Genomic DNA, 9689 nt, shown 5'->3' with positions numbered 1-9689 from the left:
CACACCGCAGTATTTCTGTTGGCAAAGAAACAAACCCAACTGGGGGAAAAAAGGAGCTCTGTTTTATTAACTAGAAGTGCCATCAGCCTGATGTCGGGAAGAGAAGGTCTCCACTGCGTAGCCCAAGGCACAGGTGAAAAGCTGACGCAAAGCTGGCTGAAGTGGGGCTGATTTATCCTGTTTTTTCGCTCTGCCTTCCCAAGCTCAGACCTGAAGGTGCTTCTCCATCTGCTCCCTTAATTTGTATTTCTGAATCTGGAATAAAGTGCAGAGAGGAGGAGGAGGAGAGACTCAGACGGGAGATGGGACAGGAGGCTCCTGCCCTGCCCCAGCCCCTCTTACCTTGCCTGAGACGGTGAGCGGGTATTGACTCACAAACACAATGTAACGTGGGATCTTGAAATGGGAGATCTGGGAAGAGAAAACCAAGCGCTACACAACCTGCCAGAATAGCGTAGCCAGCCCAGCTGGCACTACCCACTGGGTGTACTGGTCTGTCAGGGACTGAATTACTGGGCAGAGTGGGAGACCCACCTTCCCTTTGCAGAAAGCTTTAATCTCTTCCTCGGTGCAGTTCTGCCCAGCCCTCACTCGGATGCAGGCGCAGATCTCTTCTCCCATCCGCGAATCCTTCACACCAACCACCTGGTTGGGACAGACAGATGGTGTGACCCCTGGGGATATCCTTCTCCTCCCACAGGGTATGTCTGCTGGCCCACAGCGCGAGCCCTGACCCACGCCACGGGATGCTGGAGTGGTGGCGTGGGACTGCGTGCAGGTAGCCTAGGCTGCCTGACCATCCCACCAGTGCTTTCTACACGACATGGAACCCTCCTGGAAGGACTTCCCCACCAGAGGAAAGGCGGCAGAGCAGGCTGGGTGCCCAGACACCAGCGTCTTCCTTCGGTTTTGCAAAATCACTGGAGCGAGGGCTGAGTCAGACCAGCCGGGCGGCAGCTCACCATAGCTGCAACGTGGACCTGTCATCCCTCTGTGTGCCTCTGCTTCCCCCAAAAATGGGGCAACAGGTTTCACGACCAGCAGGGAGACGTGGGAGGCTGCTTCAAGTGCTTTGGGATCTCCCGATGAAACAGCAGGAGAGGGATGAAGTGGAATTAAAGGATTACTTGAAACCCTTATAATGGCAAGTCTTAGCGAACCATTGCCCGTGACACCAGGAGACGGGCTTCCCAAGCCTGATCTCTCTCTAAAGTTTGCTCACACCATTTCACAAGAGTCCTACTGTCATTCCCCGCCTTGAACCAGTATCTCGAAATCCTACAGACACGTCGATCCTTTTGAGTCCAGAGCAGTGACATAAAGCCCTAGAAACTACATAAACAGGGCTGGTTTGCAACCCATCTGCACTGGGGCTGTTCCAGGGAGAGATGCTAGCCTGGCACAGGCACAACACTGACTAAATAACCGGTTTATTTATGGGGAAACTTGTCTGGCACAAAACCTGGAGGAGAACAATCCCGGCAGATTGGGAGCAGCTGCTCAATGCTGCAAATCATCGCTGTCTTGTGAAGGGGTGAAACCAAGTCTGACTCCTCACCTCCAGGGACTTGCTGGAGGAGTCTTTTTAGATTTAGGAGTTTAGTAATTAATTATCAGTAAAAGCTTTTCCTTCCAGACTGCTTTCCAAGTAAGAATTTCAGAGAGCTATGAAAGTGGACAGGCAGTTTAACAACTGAAGAAGAATGACAGTCACTACTTTGCAGACGTGAAGCTGGTGCATGAGGGGATTGTCCGAACCGATGTGCCCCATGCCAGGAGCTCTGCCTGCCCCTTCCATGCCATGAGCCTTTCCCTCCCGCTTGCCAACCAGTATTACACAAAGGGAGATGCTGAAAACACAGGAAGACAACCAGGTCCCAGGCAGCAGTCCCAGCAGCTTTGTGTACAGGTTTCCCACCACAGGAACCATGGCTGCTTGCTGACCTCACCTCCCCCTGCTCACCTGGACCTCCTCAACCTTGGGATGGGTGTGGAGAAACTGCTCGAGTTCCGCTGGGTAGATGTTCTCTCCTCCTCGAATAATCATGTCCTTGCAACGGCCTATAATTTTGCAGTAGCCGTGTTCATCCAGGCTTGCAAGGTCCCTGCAACAACACCACACTCCTAGTCCTGTCCCAGCTGGGTGGAAGAACGGCTGATGCTCCCACCCAGCCTGGTCTGGAGGCCAGGTCAGGGTATCCGGAGGGTAACGGCTGAGACGCCACCTGAACACATGGATGAAATCAGAGAGCTCCTGATACAGACACTGCCACCGGCAGCATCCACACAAACATCAGGGCTCGGGCGGGAGGCGATTCCTGCCCTTGCTGTGTACCCCCACAGCACCTCCATCGCACCCGTAGCGAGGTGACCATCCCCGCCTCCAGGGGCACTGGGCACCGAGGGCTCTGTGCTAAAAGCTGTTCCGAACTTTCACAGAGAGATCGGAGGGCTAAATTGGGCCAGTTTCCCCTACTTTGGAAATCTCAGCCAAGGTGCTCCTGTACATACCCGTCCCCATCCAGCAGGACAGACCGGGAGGAGCAGGGCTGTTTCCAGACTCACCCCGTCTTGTACCACTTCTCAGCAGTGAGCACTTCTCTCGTCTTGGCAGGGTCGTCCCAGTAGCCCAGCATGACGCAGTAGCCGCGGATCTGAAGCTCCCCAGGAGCGTTCAGAGGCACAGGCTGCCCTGTTTCTGGATCCTCAATTTTTGCCTGCAATTCAAGAGACGAAGGGCTTAGGAGGGGACGTCTGAGCCAAACGTGATGGCCTGCCCCGACTCCAGCACGAAACAGGGAGGACGGTCCAAAGTCTGCTGCAGGCAGAGGACCTGGAGCAGGTGGGGAGGGTCATGGTCACCTCCGTGTGGGGGAAGATGCATCCCACCGTCTCAGTTTTTCTGGTGATGCTGTCATTGGGGAATCCCATGAAGGTGACAGGGCTGTTTTCTGTGGTCCCATAGGCAACCTGCAACACAAGAGAAGATATGTGCCTAGAGGGGAAAAAGGAGTGTACAGCTCCAGGCATGGGAAAGGTGAAGCTATTGATAAGCACGGGGAAGACTGGGGCAGGAGGAGGATGTTCTCACAAGTCACTCAGGTGACAAGCAAGCATTCGGCTCTCCTGGCCCATGGATGAAGCTCTCCAGACACTCCTGCCAGAGTCCTGGAGAGCCAGGAGCTAAAGCAGCACTGCACCTGCCTGCCCTGGCCTTCCTCACCTCCATCGCTGTGCTCCAGACCGCCACCACTCACAACACTTTGGGTGTCCTGTACTTTTCACACCCCAACTACTTGTCTTGGAGGACCCCAGGGTTCACCCTCCTCTTTTTTAACCTATGTCTCTCCAAGCCCTGTCCTGTTGACTCCCTACCATCTCTGCCAGACACTGATGTTGCCTTGGTGCCCTTACAGCCATCTACGCAAGGTGCTGAGTTCATCTTCTACAGCTCAGAGCACATCGGACATCGCTTTGGAAAAAGCCTGGAGCCAGCAGTGGGCTCCTGTGGGAGACTGCATGTCCCGTAGCACGGCCGCTTGCTCCACATCCTTTTGTGCAGACATCAGCTCCTGTAACCCTCGGAAAGGCATCACGAGGCTGCATGATGCCCGGCGCAGCTGAACTTACAGACCGAAAGCCTCACAGCAGGACAAAAGCTTCTCGCTGCTAAACCTCCCTCACCGCTAATCCCAACGGCAGGCTCTGAGTCACCTCAGCTGAAGGTCACTTCTCCTCAGAGGAAAATTCCAGCTCTTTATGCACAACTCAGTGGCCTGCCGAGATGGCAGGAGCCGGGCAGGAGCTGCTGTGGGCAGCTCTGAGCTGCACCAACAGCACCATTGCTGGAATTGCTGCTTCACCTCCAGCTCTTGGGAGCTGTGTTTCAGCGGTGGGACATGCTGAGCCACTGCTCTGGTCTCTCTAACCCACTCAGGACATCGTGTGTCATCAGGCAGGGTTCCTCTCCCACCCGCTAATGTCACTGATGGTTGCTTCGCTGGCAGAGCACGGCTGGGAAAGGGCTGATGCTGTTTGCTCCTTTCTCCTCCACATCTCCAGACTGACACATGAGCAGCTCTGGCCCACCGAATTGCAACAGGGCCCCACCATCTTCCTACAGCCTTGGCACCCACACCTGGGTCGTGCCTTCAGAGCAAATGCCCAGGGCTCCACCGCTGGCTGCACGGTCAGGGCTTCTGCACGGTGCTCACCGAACTCCAAGCACTGTGCCCAAAATTAACAAGGGACTTTGCAAAGGACTGTGATGAGGCATCCTGAAAAAACGTGCGTGTATCCCAAATGAGCTATATGTAATACCGGTGGGAGCACTTGGCGCTTTCTGCTGCTTGGGGCTCCTGAAGGATCTCACGTTGGGCACAGTCTGTCGTAACGGCTGATGCTCTTGTTCGACTGCACCGGGGTCAGCGTGAATCAGAGCTGGAGATTTGCGGGAGCCTCCTCTTAGCCAGGAATTTGGAGGAGATTGTCTCCAGGATGCTGCAGGGACCATCTGGTGCAAACTGCTCTGCTAGGAGCCAGGCGTCCCACAGGGAGCGCCTGTAAATAGGCTTCTCCTACCAGACACAATGATAGCTTCCCAGCCGGGGTGGAAACCTACAGCGTCTAATGCTCAGACAGGATTTCTCTCCCACCCACTAATACGAGTCCTGTGGCTGGATCAAATGACTGACGAGAGACAAATCCAAGATCTTAAACACTTATTAAAAATCCCAGCGCCTTTGTTTTTTTGTTTTACTCCGCTGGATGAATTGCAGTGTTGGTCCCAGGATCCCAGCCAAGCCCTGAGTCAACCCTTTCTGCCTCTCCGGGTCGCTCCAGCAGTTTAATTGGACACAGCAGCAGGCAGCTCCCTGGCAGGACGATGCTGCGGGTGCTGCGGCTCCCCAGGCTCCTCTAGATGCCTGGCAGCGTGCCGTGTACCCCAAGCACCGGCTGTCCGTGCCTTGGCCAGGAGCTTGTCCCTATAAACACCCTCACACCCTCAGTAACGGGCTTGCCGACTCGGCCCAGAGAACAACGCAGGTCTGAACCTCCAGCCTTCAATCTGCTCCTGATAGCTGCCTTCCCCTCCAAGTCTGCCCACACCGCTCTCTGCAGCCAGACACCAGGATGTTGCTCCTGACCTTTCCAAGATAGCATGTCTCTCCTGGGATAGCGTTTTCCCCACCTACGTGCCCGAAGCAGTGGCTGGAGCAAGCCCTTGTTCCAGTGCTGCTGTCCTTCCCGTCCCCCGTCTGACGCGTGGAGCATCCTCCAACGCCTCCATCGTCCCAGCCCAGCCACGGCTCGTGATGCACGAGATGAAACAACGCTTCCACAAAACCCCATGTACCAATTTAAGCTTGGAGATATCCATGAAGATTCATAGTTTTCAAGACCCAAAGGGACACTTAACATCATCTAGCCTTGTCATCTGTCATCATAATTCAGTCCAGAAAACCTCACCCAATAATTTCTGCATCAGCTCCATAATTTCCACTGGAGCTATATCTTGTGTCAAAGCAAAGCTTTTCAGAAGCCAGGAGTCCAGCTCGGACCCTTGGCTTTGAGAGGAGCTACAAGAGTGCAGAATATAATTGACTGTAAAGCTTTTTTTTACTGTGAGGACCACAAGCGACCCCCCCAACTCCCAGCATGCAGATCAGTCCTTCCTTCAACAATGACAAGGACAGCTCTAAAACAAACTGCCACCTAACTGACTCCTACCGACAAGAGATTCATTCTTTGTGAACCCTAAGCCTCTGTCTAAAATGGGAATAAAAAGAACATCTTAGCAGAACTGTGTTTTTTAAAGCACATTTCAAAAACATTTCCTGCTAGTGCTGTTTAAACACTGGCCACTGCGGAACAGGCAAAACAGCCCGAAGAAGGAAGCGTCTAAAAATTAAAAATAAAGTAAAAACAATCAGACTCCAGTCTCTTTAGTAAACATTTGGGAGGCAGACTGATCTGGTGGGGAGAGCGGGGACTCTGAAGACCCTGGGTTTTTCCCAACCGTGCTGCTTATTTACTGCAAAACTTGGAATGAGTCACATCAGCCCTCTGCTTCTCGGTTTTCCCCAGCGTTCAGCGGCAATAAAAACACCCACTTCCCTCTGCGTTCAACTGCTGCTGAAAGGCTGCGATGAAAAGGCTGGCTTCATGATGACCAGTATCCCGAGTGGGGTTATACTGGGTGGGACTGGAGCAGAAGGTCAGGGCTGCAGGAGGGCATGAGATCCTTGGAGGAAACCCCCCCCTTGGACCTGAATGATGCTCAGGGAGGATCTTGGCACCCTCGTCACCACCCTCTGGTTATGCCACGCTGGAGGATGATGGCAGGGCTTGAACCACCAAACTAAAACCTACAGAAACTGAGCTTCGCTGAAGACAATATTGGCCTCGGAAAAAAGCAGTAAATTGACCATGAAATAATAGGGATTTTCAGACTTCAAAGAGGGCGTAATGAACAACAGAAAGCAGACTGGCAACCTGAGAGATGTGCTAAGGGACCTCTAAGAGGCCCTTTGAAACCCTCTCAGTGTAACATGCCGGATGGATCCAATTATCCCTAAGCCCGTGCTGAGTGTGTTGCCTGCCTCAGATATCTCCACCAAAGTCAACCCCAGCCCTTCCCTTCACAGCCAGCTCCAAATTGTTCTCAACTGAGCAACGAACTTCCCTCATTCAGCTGCTCTCTACCAACTTCACCCTGAGTTTTGCTGTCCTCTGGTGACATGTGTCTCCTTGCTTTGGAGCTACCCCAAATTGTATTGGAATATTCCTGAACCTCCAGGTCAACTTCGCTGCTGAAAAAAAAAAACAACCCAACTTCTGATCATGTCCAGCCTATGTCATACCGAGATTTCATTTCCTTCCCCAGCAACAGTACCATCTTTGTGTCAAAAACGTCAGGACACAAACAAGCAGGTCTTGTAGGACAAACCTCCAAGGGTGGCCACCCTGTTGGCATTTCTCCCCACCCGGAGAGCTGCCAGACAGTCCCAGTTTGGATGGGGCTTTAAAAAAGTTCCCAAAAATATCAGGTGCCCAAAGCACCGTCTTTGTGTTGTAGCACGCAATGGCTTTGCCTCAAGAGGAGACCACTGCAAAAATGGCAACCCAGCTTGCCCGGGCCAGAAGGCTGCCGCTGAGAATTAACCTCCCGTTATTGTACAGGCAGGACAAGCTGCTCCTCGCGGTCTGGAGTTAAAGCTGCCTCTCTTCTTTTCAGGCTGAGCAGAAGTCTTGAGGCTTGCAAGTATTTCCCCAGTCCTGCCAGCATGTCAGAAGCACTGCCCGGTGGCAACCAGCAAAGGCGTGTGCAGTTACTTGCTGGTTTATCCACAGCTCAATAAAAGGTCTTTGGTATGTCATTAACTCCATCCTCCCTGGTGCTGGGTGCCAAGGCAGTTAGGAAAAGTGCAATTAAAAGGAAAAAGTGTGGAAACGTGCAGAAACAAAGTGTCTTGCAAAGGTAGAAAACCACTGGCTTGTGGGTATCAGAATGCTCAAAGCTGCTGGAGAAGGAAACTCGGCAAAACCTAGGGGCAAAGGTCACATCCCCACGGATTTGGAGAGCTCAGCTCCCACCAAAGACATGGCTGGAAGTCCAGGATCTTGTTGCTTCCACGCTGCGTTTTATGTGTTCTCACAGCACCTTCCCGTAGTAGCTTCTGCAGCTACTGAAACTACCTACCCATCAGGTCTTCTCCAAGAATGAGGTGGGATAGGGAAGTCTCACTTTGGCCAAGGACAAGCAGGGAAGTTGTCACTCTGTGGAGCCAATTTTCCATTTTGAGAATGGTGAGGACTCCTGCCTGGGGAACATTTGGGAAAGTGTAAAGTCTTGCATGGATCAGTTGTGTCCTGCAAGGGAAGAAAGCTCCACTCTTCTTCAGAGCCTGCGAGAGCTGCAGAGAGGACAGCAGCCCTAGCCCTGGGCAGAGCAGCGGGCTGCTGGGGGGTGCCCGGTGCCTCACAGGGTGGACACGGCAGGGCTGGGGAGAGGCAGCAAGGGCTGGGTGAGCTTCAGGGGAGAGGCCAAGAGCATCATGCAGCAGCTGCTGGGATCAGACAGAAGGGAAGGGTGGGTGGACATCAATGGAGAGCCAAACTGGAAAAGTATCAATGGGTGGAGGCCATGCTACAGTGGAAGAAAACCATCAGAAGGAAGGAGGTGTACCCACCACCACCTCCTCCTCCAGCTCAACACGCAGCCTGGGCCCCACAGTGAAGGGTACCCTTCAAGCATGTCAAATGGAAATGATAATTTGGTCTGAGGTCAGAGCCCCAGATGCCACTGTCGCTGATGAGATACTTGCGCATCACTGAAAGCTGGGGATTTCTCACGTACTGCTTGGAAGAGGGGAGACCCTGGAGACCTTCTGGGGCTCCCCATACCCACCCACCAGGGCTCCTCAAACACTGCCTGCAGGTTGCTCCGCACTTGGGACGACCTCTCCGGGACACTGCAGAGCTTGCACCTTCTCCTACCCTGCTCCCTGCCCAGCACCCAGTGCAGGGGCTCAGTTCCCCAAGGGCTGGTGCTGTGTGGGCTGTACATGGGGACAGCACGTGTACCCCAGGGCACCCCCCAAAGCTGCCCGAGCCCTCACTGCCAGCCTGGACCCCAAGCTACGCCATCGCCACTCCAAGAAGATGCTTGCTATGTGCACTGAAATACAAAACCAGACCTGGATCTCCTAAAAAGCCACAGAATGAGGTTTAAGAAGCGCGCAATGGAATATTTTAACCTGGAGTACTGCATGTGCAGCTGTCTTGATATGCCAGAACTGACAACATTAATAAAAATAAAGATTAAACATGGAAAAGACCATCTCCAATGTTGTATCAAAACACCTCTGACCTGCAGCACCAAAGAAACACCCCAAATCTATATTTATACTGTTTCAAAAACTGTATTTATTTGCTTAGCCCACAATGCCTCAAGAAGAAGAGGAGGGGAGTCCAGCGTCTGCAAATTACCAGGCACCGGGAATGTTTGCAGAACTGTTAATCTATTAAGAAAGAGAGGATGGCAGGATAATCCTGCCTCTTCTGCGATGTCCTAGCAGCCCCGGTCCCAGGGGACCTGCGAGGCAGGGGGCTGGACGGGACCCAGCTCACTGCGGTATCCCACCGCGGCAGAGGGAACACCGACACTGCTGCCATTGTCACTGCCAGACTGCAAGCCACCCACGAGCAGGACCCAGGCAAGCTTTTGAGGATTGCTGGCCAGTCGAGGGCTGCAAAACCCGGTGTGGGAAGACCAGACCCCGCCAGCGAGCAGCTCAAAACACAAACAGCCGGGAGCCCAGGGGCGAGGTGCCAGCCGTGGCAGATGCCAACCAGCTCCCACCACAGGAATGTGCTCACCGAGGCACCGAAATCAAAAAACATTAGGGGAAAGAACTTCCTTTTATTCAACATTTTTGCCTGGAGAAATGGAGCTGAGAAGCAGACACCTTTTCCCCAGCAGCACTGCCCTGCTTCCACCCCACCACGGGACCAAAAATAACCCAGCAACCCCCTAACCTCTGCTGCAGGCACTGGGCTGGCACGGAGCCCTTGGGGTAGGGACACCTTCCCAGCTTGCACCAGCGTCGTGGCAGCTACACCACGGCATCTTCACGAGGAAGCTACGGGTGTTACCTGTGTCCACAGCCACAGCGCACACATCCCTG

General features: G+C 53.5%; 1 protein-coding gene across 1 annotated transcript in view; it reads right to left on the bottom strand.

Moving 5' to 3' along the window:
• Positions 1–40: 40 nt before the first annotated feature.
• The window catches only part of ACSF2 (acyl-CoA synthetase family member 2), a 37968-nt gene continuing 28319 nt past the window's right edge, over positions 41–9689 (bottom strand). Inside the window, exons 11-16 of the mRNA XM_074607906.1 lie at positions 2863–2970; positions 2566–2717; positions 1964–2105; positions 535–645; positions 343–411; positions 41–255 (exon numbers count right to left, since the gene is read on the bottom strand). Of these exons, the coding sequence (XP_074464007.1) occupies positions 205–255; positions 343–411; positions 535–645; positions 1964–2105; positions 2566–2717; positions 2863–2970 (633 nt within the window). The 3' untranslated portion in view covers positions 41–204. The remainder of the gene's footprint in view (positions 256–342; positions 412–534; positions 646–1963; positions 2106–2565; positions 2718–2862; positions 2971–9689) is intronic.

The sequence above is a fragment of the Larus michahellis genome, chromosome 14 (assembly GCF_964199755.1).
Source record: "Larus michahellis chromosome 14, bLarMic1.1, whole genome shotgun sequence".
Classification (NCBI taxonomy): Eukaryota; Metazoa; Chordata; class Aves; order Charadriiformes; family Laridae; genus Larus; species Larus michahellis.
The sequence above is the reverse complement of the archived record's forward strand: the minus strand, read 5'-3'. Positions and strand labels throughout refer to the sequence as shown.